At 27.3% G+C, this 15,420-nt stretch overlaps 1 protein-coding gene and 1 long non-coding RNA gene across 11 annotated transcripts; both read right to left on the bottom strand.

Annotated features, from left to right (window-relative positions):
• Positions 1-7,954: 7,954 nt before the first annotated feature.
• Positions 7,955-8,917, bottom strand: LOC131639114 (uncharacterized). The gene has a single exon (XM_058909619.1). It carries the CDS (start codon positions 8,847-8,849, stop codon positions 8,169-8,171), a length of 681 nt encoding a protein of 226 aa, XP_058765602.1. The 5' UTR covers positions 8,850-8,917; the 3' UTR covers positions 7,955-8,168.
• A 1,722-nt stretch (positions 8,918-10,639) lies between these two features.
• On the bottom strand, positions 10,640-14,647 carry LOC131639120 (uncharacterized). 10 transcript variants are annotated; one of them, XR_009294879.1, is made up of 7 exons: positions 14,187-14,647; positions 13,896-13,938; positions 13,297-13,807; positions 12,940-13,185; positions 11,791-12,841; positions 11,664-11,708; positions 10,640-11,389 (listed from the first exon to the last, which is right to left on the bottom strand). It is a non-coding gene; the product is annotated as an uncharacterized LOC131639120 (long non-coding RNA). The 10 variants fall into 10 exon arrangements; XR_009294872.1 differs by having other exon boundaries at positions 11,664-12,841; XR_009294878.1 differs by lacking the exon at positions 10,640-11,389 and having other exon boundaries at positions 11,399-11,865; positions 11,953-12,841.
• Positions 14,648-15,420: the final 773 nt, after the last annotated feature.

Raw genomic sequence — 15,420 nt, 5'->3', positions numbered from 1 at the left:
CCGTTTCCATCACATTGACGGAAAGGACTAACGTGCCACCTTTTTAATAGATAAGGGGTCTATTTGAACATTTTAAAAATTGAAGGACCAAAATGGACCCCGAGGTAAAGTTAAGGGACGAAAAAGGGTATTTTGCCCAAATTCTAATTAGAATCAATTCTATTTTTGTCTAACCAAACATCTTAAAATCATCCAGAATCAATTCTACCTTCTAGAATTACTTTTAGTCTATCCAAAAGTCAAACCTGGAGCTACTTATGTCATTCTGTGGGCATGTGCCCCGGTATATTTCCACTCATCCATATACTAGTATTATAATGGGAAATGTTAATCAGTGTCCTTGGGGCCAGGTCCTTTGAATTTGGCATTTACATATCCAAATTCTCTACATTTTTTCAAATACTTGATCAAACATTTTACTAGTTCTATAGCTACATCATTACACATGTTTTTTTTTTGCAAACTTTTTGCTGATTTCATTAACCACACTTAAAAATTCAAACCAAATAATCATAGCTACTAATAATTCAAAGTTTCCAATTCCATGAGTTGCTAAAGATTCAGCTTCACTCTTAATTTTGGGATCATTATCTTGTTCAGCTAGTTGAAGTAGTGCTTCACTCTTAACTTTGAGATCAATAATGTAAAATATTTTCTATATCATTGTTTTAATTTATGGATATATTAATTAATTTTATTTTAGGGAAATTAATTGATTTTATTCTTCTCTATATTTTATTCATAAGAAATTATATTCTTTTATTAATTTTGACATTGTAGTGCCCCTATAATTTTGTTAACCAATATTTTTTTTTTAAAAAAAAAATTCTAGCAAGTATTTTTATAAGAGAAAATTCTCTTTTAATATATATAGGGGTAAAAAAAATTTTGGTGCCCCTAAATTTATGGGGCCCTGGGCCCCCGCCCCGCGAGCCCGTGCTCAGGACCACCCCTGCTTAGGGCATTATTTAAGTGATTAAAGTGACAAAATTTTATTAAAATACGTGTATTTAATGCATTGAAATTGTATTAAAAATTAAAATATTAATTTTTATAAAAAATATTTTTCTTATTTAGTATACTTAAAGAATGCCCTGAGGACACTGATTAACAAGAATATGTTATAATATATACAATATTCAATTATCATCTATATATAGAACTCATAGTTAATTATGTTTTTGGAATCTATATATATATATATATATATATATATATATATATATATATATATATATATATATATATATATATATATATATATATATATATACTTTAATTGATTCTCTCTATTTGTTTGTACTTTCTAAAATAATATAATAGATAAAATAGTATAAATGTGTAAAAAAATACAAAAATATACTCGATTACGTCTAACAAATATAAATATTTGTAAATAGTAATGATTAAAAAAATAATTGTATATAATAATTTAACAATCTAATTCTCACATTGAATATAACCAATAAAAAGTTCCAAGAGCAGGAAAATTCTTATATAGACACAGTTCTAACAAATATCTATAATATAAGAAAAGTATATCTTTTTCAACAACTCCTCTGGCTGCGACACGTGGCTTCATGGTTTGCATCCACGTCACCACTCTTTTGCCTTCTCAAATATTCATATGTTTCTAACATGCAGCGCAGCAGTTATGCAAATGAAAAGTTTCAACTGCTCCACTCTCAATAATGCTACTCAATGTGATATCTATCATATAACTTCCAACCCTTCTGCCTTCCAAGCCCTCCACCTTCCACATTCCAAAACGGTTTTATCATTACTATATATAACCGATCATACTTTCACATTCTCTATCATGTTCATCAAACCTAATCGTGTAAATTTTGGTTTATACTATTTTTGCAATTCCAGCCATTCCCACGACTATTCATGGACAGACCGGTATTTAACATTTGTTCCTTTCTTTTCTTGATAGAAAATATCTTTCATGTTATTTGCAGGTTGAATTTGTAGTGTATCATTTTGAAGTACCAATTGGCGTCACTCCATAGTATATGGTTCGTTTTTTAGCTGGTTGTTTCCAATCCCTATTTTCTATTCTTTTAGTAACAATTTAAATATTGTCATAATCCATGTGTTTTGGATTTTTTTCTGGTGCAGACAGTAGCAAACATCGTCTATACGATTCGTTTGAAATAAATATTCTTCTTTGACTGTCCTGAAAGTTTGAGCAGTAGAAGTAGAAATCAAGTTGGCTGGTGTCAATATACAATGGAGAATCTGCTTGAAATTATTGGGTTATGCTTGCGCAAGTTTTGTCGAAATTGTAGATATTATAATATGTAAATAACATGATATTTTATATTAATTCATAGAATGAACTTTAATTTTTTATATTTTAAGTGCAAATGTTAATAAATAAATCTCATAGATTGATTGATTGATTTTATGTTTGAGTGATATTTATATTAAATCTTAGTAATTATCGAAATTGTAGATATTATAATATGTAAATAAGATAATATTTGATATTAATTCATAGAACTAAAGAATATTTTAGTTAGGTCAAATTAAGAAATTAAGTTTATCAATATATATAAAGTTAGTTTTATAAAATATTATTGATATTTATTTACTGTAAGGTCGAACAAAACAAAAAATAAAGATATAATATAATAAAATATTACAAATTAAAAATGTATACATAATTTTGAAATCTATAAGAAAATAGAATTAAAGAATAAAGAAAAAACCATTATATTTTTTTAGGTAAATAAAGAGTTTTGAAATGAAAAGACATAAATCATTTACCTATAAAAAAAATTAAATATCATAATTATCTTTAATTGATTGCAACTTTAATTTTTGATTTAATCTGATTGCAACTTTTGATTTATTATTTTGATTTTTGATTTAATGTGATTGCAATTTTTAACTTCTTATCCATAATAGTCCAAGCATTATGGTCGATTTGAACGTGATTTTAAAGAATGGTTTGTTGAAATAATGAAGCAGCACACCTATTTTCTTGATATGGAAATAATTGGTATATTATTGCAAATTTTAATAAATAAATTTCATTGATTAATTGATTTTATATTTGAGTGATATTTATATTAAATCTTAGTAATTATAAAAATTATAGATATTATAATATATAAATAACATAATATTGTATATTAATTCATAGAACTAAAGAATATTTTAGTTAAGTCAAATTAAAAAATTAAGTTTATCAATATATATATATATATATATAATTTATAAAGTTAGTTTTATAAAATATTATTGACATTTATTTATTATAAGGTCGAACAAAACAAAACAAAAATCAAGATAAAATATAATAAAATATTGCAAATTAAAAATATATACATAATTTTGAAATGTATAAGAAAATAGAATCAAAGAATAAAGAAAAAAACAGTACATTTTTTTAGGTAAATAAAGAGTTTAGAATGAAAAGACATAAATCATTTACCTATAAAAAAGTTAAATATCATAATTACCTTTAGTAATCATTGATTGATTGATTGCAACTTTTAATTTATGATTTAATGCATGTGATTGCAACTTTTGATTTCTTATTCTTTTAGTATTTACCACATGTATTTTTAAATTATTAGATTTGAGAAAATATTGTACTTTTATATCTTACAAAATTATACTATTTTTACAATATTTTATGATTTACCTAAAAAAAATATAATTTTGAGAAAATATTGTACTTTTGTATGATTTACCTAAAGTTATCTAATTTTGTAACATATAAAAGCCTTTTTAACGACCCATACGTTAAAATCATTACGTTGGGATAATTTAATTGATATAGAATCAATACATTAAAATCATATCAATTACGTACCAATATCTTAATTGGTATAAAATAAATACTTTACAAATATATTTAGTACTCCAATTATATTGATTTGTATCACCAAAAATTGAATGAATCAAATTATCATTAAAAATTAATAAAAATAATTTATCTCACTTGATTTCCTTCAAAATTATTTAATATAAAGTTTCCAAAATGATGAATTTATCAACCTAATTTTGAAACCAAATTTCATATGCTTAGAAGATGTCTAACCTCTCATTTAACATTTAATATTATTAGATACATATTTTAATAAAGTGTTTTAGACATATCATTGATTTTGTATATTGTATGGATTTTTTTGGTAAAAAATACATAATTAAACTAACTACTATTTTCTATTTTAACTTTAATAAGATTTCTTACTAATACTGCTAAATTATTTAAAATATAAAATCTGAAAGTTATATATATATATATATATATATATATATATATATATATATTAATGAAATGTTTTAGAGATTATCAAATAAAATAAATATATTAGATCTATTGACTATTTTTTTTAAAACATATTTAAAAATAACTATGGGTGTTAATAAGCATAAGTAATCGAATGAAACATAAGTACTGTATGAATAAATAGTAATAGAATGAAACATAAGTAATGTATGAATAAATAGTAATAGAATGAAACATAAGAAATATATGAATAAATAATATCAAAATTGTATGATATTTTTTATTAATCATACAATTTGTTTGTCATTTATAAAATATAAAATTTTAACTGGACAAGTTCATCAATAATCAATATATATATATATATATATATATATATATATATATATGTTTATCTATATATAATATAATATAATTGAAATATTACCATTAAAACTTTAATGGGGTCAATTCTATCCAAATACAAAATAATATATTACGGATACACACGGGTAATTATATGGTACGCACATATGGTACTGAATTAACACATTTAATTAAATGTTGAATAATAATGAGAATAAGTTTACAATTGATTTAAATAGTTTTATAAATAATTCCAAAACAAAAATAATATTAAATACTCCCTCCGTTACTTTATAATTGTCACTTTTGTGAAAAAAATTTGTTTCTTTTTAAGTGTCACATTTCAAAGTTCAAGAAAGTATTTTTGTTGTTTTGTCAAAATTAATCAAAATATTTAATATTAAATATTAATCAAAATTAACGAAAAAAATAATATTTATTGATCAAAATATTTAATATTAAAACAAATGAGCGTACCACACTGGTCCCAGTGCGAATGAACATGTATCCTGTTAATATTCAAAATATTGAATATTAACTGGAGCACGGAGTTAATGATTAAAATATTGAATATTAACGGGAGCATGAAGTTACTGATCAAAATTTTGAATATTATCGGAAACATTAAGTTACTGGTCAAAATTTTGAATATTAACGGGAACAAATTTTGAATATTAACGGGAACACGAAGTTACTAATCAAAATAATAAATATTAATGGAAATACGGGGTTATTGACAAAATATTGAATATCAACGAGAACACGAAGTTACTGATAATTTTTTTGAATATCAACAGAAACATTAACTTACTGATAAATTTTTTCAATATTAACGGGAACATGGAGTTACTGTTGAAAATAATGAATATTAACGGGAACATGCGTTACTGATAAAAATATTGAATATTAACGGGAACAAATTTGGAATATGTTGAAAGTAAATGTGACTAAGTTTATTGCATTGGACAATCGACATTGTGTATTCTTTATTGATCTTCCCAATTTTTATTGCATATTAATAAAATAACACTTCATTATTCTATTCTTTATCAATTTCATTTTTAAGATTATTATGTATCTTTGCTGAACGAAATGTATCATAATAATAATTACATCAATTTTTTTTTTATAAAAAATATAATATTGAACAAAATAAGCAAGAACATGAAGTTACTAATCAAAATATTGAATATTAACGGGAACATGAAGTTACTGAATAAAATATTAAATATTAACGAGAACATGAATTACTGATCAAAATATTGTATATTAACGAGAACATGAAGTTATTGATCGAAATATTGAACAATAACGGGAACATGAAGTTACCGATCGAAATATTGAATATTAAAACAAATGAGCGTACCACACTAGTCCCTGTGCGAATGCACGGATATCCCGTTAATATTTAAAATATTGAATATTAACAGGAGCACGTAGTTATTGATTAAAATATTGAATATTAACGGAAGACAAAGTTACTTATCAAAATTTTTAATATAATCGGAAACATTAAGTTACTGATCCAATTTTTGAATATTAACGGGAACACAAAGTTATTGATCAAAATAATGAATATTAATGGAAAAACGGAGTTACTGATCAAAATAAAGAACATTAACGGGAACATGAAGTTACTGATAAAAATATTGAATATTAACGGGAACAAGTTTGGAATATTAACGGGAATACGAAGTTACTGATCAAAAATAATGAATATTAGCGGGAACATGAAGATACTAATCAAAATATTGAATATTAACGGGAACATGAAGTTACTGAATAAAATATTCAATATTAACGAGAACATGAATTACTGATAAACATATTAAATATTTACGGGAACATGAAGTTACTGATCGAAATATTGAATATTAACGGGAAAATAATTTTTATTGATGAAAATATCCCAAACTTTGCCCCAACCTATTAAAAAGAAATTTCTATATTTTACACATATGGTTTTATGACATTTACCTCTAGAATATATATATATATATATATATATATATATATATATATATATATATATATATATATATATATATATATATATATATATATATATATATATATATATATATATATATATATATATATATATATATATATATATATATATATAGGGGACGTATCAAATGAGAACTTTAACTATAATGAGAACTGAGAACTTTAAATTAATAACCATAGGATTTAAAATCAATGCTCAGATATGGTTATTATTTAAAGTTAATATGATTGGTTATGTCTAAACTAGCGTGATACCCGTGCGTCCGCACTGGTACCCGTTGTGGCCGTGTTATTTTGTTATAACTTACTCCACATCTTGACCATTAATTCTTTTCAATCTAATGGTTAAAAATAATGAGGAATAGTTTTCTCTCTCCACAATTAATTGCTTATTATTTTTAACCATTAGATTGAAAATAATAAATGGTCAAGATGTGGAGTAAGTTATAATAGCTTACTCTTGGAGTAAATTTAACTGGTGCAATTAATAACATGCAATTAATAACATGTCTCACTACATGAAATAAAGAGTATATGAATATGACTTTGATTTATATGTGAGAACTTACTTTGTATTTTGATCAAAGACAGCATTTTTTATACATGACTGAGAATTCATGATGATGATGGTTTATTTAATAGAAAGATGATGTTTTGTCAAAAAAAAAAAAAAATAGAAAGATGATGTTGTTTTAATTGATTTTTAAAATAATAATTAAAATTAAAAAATAATATATTTTGAAATAATTTTTTTCACTTCTATTTTATTAAAAACTTAATTACAATATTAATAGATATTATGATACATAATAAATACTATTTATAAGCAAGGCTAAATACAAAACCAATATCTAAGAGATTTCAATAAAAGGTTTGCTCATATGATTGTTTGTCTTAGAACAAATAAAATTTAACTAAAATTTAACACCTAGGTGTACACCGAATCAAAATAGAGCGTGGCTCATATGATTGTTTGTCTTAAAACAAATAAATAAAAAATTATTAGATTAAGTGTACACATAACATTTCTTTTTCAATAAAGAATTTAAAAATAAGTAATTTAACAATTAAGGTGAATTCTTATCTATCCAACTCAAAAAGTTAGATAAAATTATATTCAGTGTAAAATATTACAAATAAATATATTAAAATTAAATGATACATTATGATTAGTTGAAAATATACTAATAACATTTTATGATGGGTAGAGAAGAGTTTAACAATCTAATTCTAATTCTCACATTGAATATAACCAATACAAAATTCCAAGAGCATGAAAATTCTTATATAGTCACAATCATAACAAATAGATTTACACACAACCAATTATATTTTTTATTAATTAAAAAATTAAAATATAATTGTCTTTCTCCTCCATTAAACCAAGTACCTCATGATAACAATTAAAAACCAAATTAAATTTTTAACAACGTCAATTTCTCACTGTCAATTTTCTATTGTGCCTAAAAATATATGGATTTAGTTCAATCTCAATATATGGACCAATGCAGGAATCATTGACCATTATCGCCGGAATTCCTCAATATATGGACCAATGCAGGAATCATTGACCATTATCGCCGGAATTCCTCACCGGTCGGGAAATTGGTCCTGCCGCTGTCCTAAATCCTACAACCACCTCATCGAGAACGCACAGATGAAAATCTGCATCAGTCTCAGCCACTTCCGCTTTCAAACACTCTCTACACACAGCACATCCACTTTCACCGCCCTTTCCCACCGGCGCTCCCCTCCTCAAACCCTCAACCGTATCTTCCATACTCATCAAGAACGCCGCCTCCCTTTCCTTGCATAAATTCAACATCCTTCTCTGAGTTCTCTCAATTTCACCTCGTTCAAAATGCGAAGGCGCCACCACATACGCAGACCGTGAACGGTCAAAAACACCGTCTCGACGCAGATGCATGAGTTTCTCGGATAGGTTCCTGTTCTTCATCAGAGACTTCTTCGAGCGTCCAGACCGCTTAACATATATATAATCATCGCCGCCGTCACAAAGCATGGTGGCAAGGTTTAACTTAGCGGTGAAAGGAATTTTCTGGTTACTGTTTCTATCGGCTATGAAAACAGAAAACTGGTGTGGCGAGATCCCAATCTTGTGACTGAGGATGGAGAGAATATTCTTGATATTCATAGTGGGGTCCACCATGAGAATTCCAAGGTCGAAGTCTCTTTCGCCGTCGCAATAGACGACGGGATATGGCTTACCTCCACCGTCAAACATTATTTTCTGAAGAATGGAATGAAATAATTTACTACGCACTTTTGTTCTTTGCGTGAGGTATAAAAGCAGAGGGTTTTATATAGTGACGCACTTGAGATTGAGATGATTTGGTTGGGTTTGTTTCAGGAGTATTTTTTAAGTAGTGAGGCGGTTAGCGATATTTTTGGAAAAACAATTATTCGGTGAAGAATTTTTGGGATTGTAAAAAGAAAATTAGTATTTTAATAAGAAAACACAATTTTTTTTAAAGAAAATTTTAATGTTAAGCGCAGAAAGTGGGGGGTGGTAGTGAATATTCTGGAGCCGATAGTGTGTTCGTGTGTCTTGGAGCTGAAGTAAGAGCGAAATTCGAAACGCTTCGCTTTAATTGCATACCAGAATGCTTCTTTTATTTTTTATCTGATAAAAAAAACTGTTTTTCAGTTCTATATCTTATATAGAATTATGGAATCCGGGATTTTATTTTCGGTTACGTGTGAAACCGTATGAATGAATTAAAAAATTAAATAAATTTAGTATATCTTCAAAAATAATAAATTAAATAATTATCTTATATCAATACTTAAACAGTAAATACTAGTAAATTTTCATAATTTTTATTCAGAATAATAATATTGATTTTTGTCAAAATATTAACTATTTTAAAATATGTCAAAAAAAAAAAACTATTTTAAAAAACACTTTATAAAATAAATTAGTTAATAAATTGTTTGTATTTTGTTAAAGGCTTAATTCAAATTTTGGTTTTTGTAATTTTGATTTTTAAATATTTGGTTCCCATATTTTAAAATTCAGATTTTTAAACTATTTAATTAGTGTTTTTTCGAATTTTAGTTTCTCGAAATTAGGGCTGACAATGAACCAAACTAACTCGAAAATAGTTCGAAACTCGATTTGAAAATTAAATCGTTGAATTAGGTTCATGAACCAAATGAGTTAAGTATGAGTTAAAAACTAAGTTCGTTAACTAAATGAGTTGAACTTAAATTATACATAGTTTGACTCGTTAGGTTCATGAGTCAACTCGATTATATATGAGATAGATTATATTGTCTTTAAGAGTAGGTTTAAATGTTTGCTCCAAATCTTAGTATCATATTTTATTTTAATCTTACGGTTTTAATTGATAATTTATATTCTCTAGTGAGCAAAATATTTCTAAAAATAATTATACAAATAAAATTAAATCGTATAAATTCCAATCTTATAATTTTTATTTTTTTTCTATATTTTTCATTTAAAAAATATTAATTTAAAAAGTCAAATATATATATATATATATATATATATATATATATATATATATATATATATATATATATATATATATATATATATATATATATATATATATATATATATATATATATATATATTATAAAATAGACTTTAAAAAATTACTTTTAAGTCCGTGAAATAAACGAGTTGAACCTAATAAGATAAATCTAACGAGTTGAATCGAGATGTTCGTGAACTTCTAACTAATCGAGTTTGACTTTAAAAAAAAGTTCGAGATAAACTCGAACTCGAATTCAAACTCGGCCAATTCTTAACGAGTCGAGTTTGAGCCGAAAAAAAAGTTCGTCAAGAACTCGAACTCAAACTCGAACTCGGCCAATTCTTAACTAGTCGAACTGAGCTGAGGCGAGTTCGACTCAACTCGACTCATTTCCAGCCCTCCCCAAAATCAATTTTTAAGGACACAAACAACTGTCACTACTAGAAATACTCAAATTTCCTGCGGATTTACCTGCGGATTTTAGCTAAATCCGCAGCTAAATCCGGCAGGAAGTTCCGCAGGTAATTCCGCAGCTAAATCCGCAGGAAAAAATGCGCAGGTAATTCCGCAGGTAATATTTTTTTAAAATAAAAAAAATTATCTATATTAGTATTTGCTCCCCTAGCAGTATTACAGGGAGGGGTGTACCATGTGGTGTTGGACTGCATGCAGGTCATTAACAATTATCTATTACTGCATAAACTAATTGCGTAACATCATTGCCACATTATCTCGACACCCACTGCCTTAGGCACCCTACCAACACCAAATCCCTTGCTGATAATATATTAAAATCCATCCCAAAGACTAGAAATTAGAAAAGGAACTCCAGGAAAAGAAAAGTCTTAAACTAAAATGAAAAGTGCCGGTAATAACGGTAGATCCTCACATTTCCAACAATCATCCAACATTCATTTCATATCTAACCCAACTCTGTCAAGCCACCATATGGCAGGAAAATGACTCAAGCACAAAAACTCACTAAGATACAAAAAATTCTACTAAGTAGAACCAAATATAGATAACACAACAGCCCCATAACAGTACCAAGTATAGATAACACAACAGCCTCATAACAGTACCAAATATGGCCAACCAAGTAAACACACGCCCATATCAGATTCATAATGAGGGTAAAAAAACCAGTAGAAATGTTACCCAAAAATTCAGCAATTGGGACAAACAGGACATACTTTTTTGATTGTTACTCTTTCATGATTACTAGATAAATTGTTCCACTCTTCCTCAAAGGTCACATTACCTATTACAAAACAAAATGCAAGTCAAATTCCATACACCATAACTATAAACTCATTACAAATTTCATAGTTTTTTAGTGTATAATTAATATTGTTTATATATAATTATTGAACTCTAATAATTTTTTGAATTTAAATTGGAAATGTTACTTTCAAACCATATCAAAAAGTGAGATTCCTACGTCTTAACTATCCCTCCATCAAAAAATTATTTATTAGTTATCCTTCTAGTTGAACAAATTTAGACAACGAATTGTTCATAAATATAATACATACCTTGCAATTCAAACTTAGAAGAATATTGACATAACGGTTTGAACTCTAGTTTGATATACAAGAAAATAACACGAACTGTTAGTTTGTCAATTCAAACTTCAAAAACAAAAGGGAAGGAAATACATACTTCTTCCTTTCCTGTTAGTGAATTGTCGAAGGGAAGGAAACAGCTTCAAATTTTGCTAGCAGATAAATTCCTGTGCTAAAAATATTAGGACTCAAAGCATAAGTTTAGACATAATATTCGAAATTCATAAGTAAATAAGTGTTACAAAAGTGTGAGGCATACCTATTGATGAAAACCAATATCCTGAGTGAGTATAGTTGGAGGGATACAAAAACGCTACTACTGCAATAGCTAAAGGAAGCATTAACTGGAATATCAAGCAGAGCCGAATATCCCCGTAAACTCTGCAACCAACTAACTAACATATCCTGATTCAGCATAAAAGTTAGCTGCAACTTCAACACTTCAAAGCATATAACATTCAGGAGAGAATAAGCATGAGACTATTATTTAAAGGAGAAAAAAAGAGTACCAACCGTTCATAAACTACACTGGTTAACATCCAACCTAATACACTTGCAAATTGCTTAAAGTGCTTATTTATGAGTCTTTTAGTTCATTGTTGTCTTTTAGTTAATTGCTTATATTGATTGCTAAAATGCTAGTGAAACAACAAAAAAAGCATTCATTGTAAATAAGAAATAACAAAAATTGATTCAGAGAGTATTTAATTTTGTTCTTTACCTTCCGCATCGTATAATCTTCTCAATGCTGCAGGAGGCCATTGACAGGAGTGTTACCCATGAGAATGATTTCGTCAACGTCGAACGCAAGTTTACATGTGAACAACTGAAACAAGGGCTCTCACTAAATGACAAAAGATAAAACAAGATGAGCAAATCTGGTCCTAAAACTTAACTATCAACTCTCTCACCTAATATTAACTCTCTCACTAGTAAATAAAGCAATGACCTTAACGTCGAGGAAGCAATGATTACGACTTATGCATGTAAGAACAAAACAAAAATACTGACCTTTATATTCAACGCATCTTTTCATTATTGGAGATGGTGAACACGACGAGTCGTCTTTGTAAAACTGCGAGTCAAGAACTGATACGGGACTCGGTTGTTGTAACTCAATATTTCCGCTATATTGTTCAGTAATTAACCTATGCACCGTAATTAAACTAATCTCATTAATCTATTAATTAACATCCAATACCATTAATTAAATTAATAAAAAAATTAAATATCCAATTTAGTAAACCTCTGTGTCGGTGTGTGAAGAGGCACTGAAACTACTGTCAGAAATAGTGAATTTACAAATTCTTAACAGCAGCTATTATAGAATGTTATATCCCCCTTCACTTTTACATATCCTGATGGCTTGTATGCCTTGGGATGTAGTAAACCCACCATTAACTGCTTTTGCAAAGATGAGCTACTCTTGGATGATGTGTTATCCATTTCACTATCATGAAGTAGACCTTGTAGTTTGTTGTTTTCTAGATTCCTGCAGAATCAAAGACATTGTTTAACTAGTAGGAAAAGTAATAGGGAAAGAAATGATAGTGACAATACAAATGAAAATAAATCGCTTGTTGCTGGGCAAGTATTTGAGCACCTATGATTAGAAATAACTTCCATATCTGATATATTGATGTGAGAGCTCTGCAGCAGCTACACAAGCATCATCGGTATAACAGAGCTTGTGGTGAATCTCATAGCGCTCTCTTAGCCCTTTCAAAATTTGTATGGTTTCACTCACAAAGTGATCTTTCAGAATTTAAACCTTTCATACTGATGATTAAAATGAACTGTTGCGAATGTGTGCACATTTTTTGCAGATATAAGTATTCCAAAACTAATTATTGAACTTCAAACCATACAAAAACATTTGAATTAGTCGAATACCATTTTAGTTAGTGAGAATGCCTTGAGAAATAAGAACCGAAATTAAATAAATTATAAGAAATTCAAACAAACCCCTTGTGCTAGGGCCAGATTTGCATCAATATGGAGCTGAATGAAATCATCAAACTTGGTTCCTATCAAAACTGATATTACAGTCTTCAAAAATCAAGCATACATCACAACTGAAGAGCGTAGTCTCCTGACTAACGAAAGTGATCGATCTGCAAATACAGTAGCATGTCGCTTTAGGTTAATTAAATAGCCGAATTAATTAAAAACTAATCAACAAATAACCTAATGATATGTTACCTATCAACAACTAATCCCTGATAAATAACCTGCATTGCTGAAACTGGAAGGCAATTAACAAACATAAGATAACCATTTTAACACATTTCATGAACCAAATTAATAGCAAATATCACTGTATCCAGTCTCTTGAAAATTGGAAGTGACAATCTAAAAGTTTCATATATAGAGATAGGATAAACAACAATAAAAGTTATGTTTCACGAATTTATATACCGAATATAATAAACTTTGGAAATGAGTTTCCACACAGATTATAATAAACTTTTGAAAATATTAGGTTTTATTTACCTCTTGTCATCTCATAACTGGATTATGTAAGGATCAAGTCTTCAATCATCTTTTCCTTCTGTCCTCTGTTTTGTCTAGATAACCTCATCACCATCAACATCGAATCTACTATTTATCAACTCTGAAACAAAGAACCCAGGGTTAAAATGGAGTGAAGTAGGGGAGAAGAATGAGTATTTACACTATAATCCGCGTAACAAAACGCGCTGAAACAACCCTAGAATTGAGATGAACGAATGGATGTGACACAGTCGATAACGATGATTCACGATGTTGCCGAAGCGCTTGACGGAGATGATTCACGAAGATGCAGGAGCATTCGAAGGAGAGGACTCCCAATGGAGAATAGACGGAGACGGAGGACTCACGAAGATGCAGAAGCATTCTGGTAGCTGGAAACCCCGGAGCGATTCACGACGGCGAGAGAGAGAAAGAGGTTAAGATTGGAACACACGATTAGGTTTTCCTTTATCTATTCTCTATGTTAATATATTTTAATTTGTAATTTGTAATTTGTAACATCAATAATACTCCTACATCTCTCAAAACTTATTTTAACAAAAAATATTAACAAAAAATATTTAACATTATTTAATTCCAACAAAAAATAGTAAAAATGATTTATAAATTTAAAATCCTATATAAAAATTGATATTTTAACAAGAGTTTAAATATAATTTCATATTACACATTATTATTATAATAGGATTTCTAAAATTAAAACTTTATAATAATTAACCATTGAACAAAATATAATTTTATATAACACAAAATGTATATTTGATAAAAGATATTAAATTTAAAATTTAGAAATAATTTTAAAATATATTAAAAGAAAAATATATTAAAAGAGAAATTAAAAAATTATATATAATATTTGTTTCAGTAAATTATTCTTTTAGTGATTGATTATTTGGTCTAATATATGATAGATAGTAGGTTCAATTCCTACTCTAGAAATTTTATCAGATTTTTGTTTTCAATTTTTTTAAATATTTTTAATATTTGTTTCAGTGAAATATTTTCTAATGGTTTATAATTTGGTCCAATATAAGATAGATAGTAAGTTCGATTCCCACTTTAAAAATTTTATTAGATTTTTATTTTTTCTATACATTTTTTTAATTTTACTTTTCAAAATTATCATACCGTTTATTAAAATATGAATTGAAGAATTACATTAAAAAAATAACTTTATTAAATTTTTAAAAAAATTAAGAATTTACTATTATGT

The sequence above is a fragment of the Vicia villosa genome, unplaced genomic scaffold, assembly GCF_029867415.1.
Source record: "Vicia villosa cultivar HV-30 ecotype Madison, WI unplaced genomic scaffold, Vvil1.0 ctg.002536F_1_1, whole genome shotgun sequence".
In the NCBI taxonomy this organism is placed as follows: Eukaryota; Viridiplantae; Streptophyta; class Magnoliopsida; order Fabales; family Fabaceae; genus Vicia; species Vicia villosa.
Note: the sequence above shows the minus strand (reverse complement) of the source record. Positions and strands in the feature narration are given on the sequence as shown.

Excerpts from the sequence above, each read along its gene's own strand:
- LOC131639114 (XM_058909619.1), bottom strand. The coding sequence starts at position 8,849 with ATGTTTGACGGTGGAGGTAAGCCATATCCCGTCGTCTATTGCGACGGC.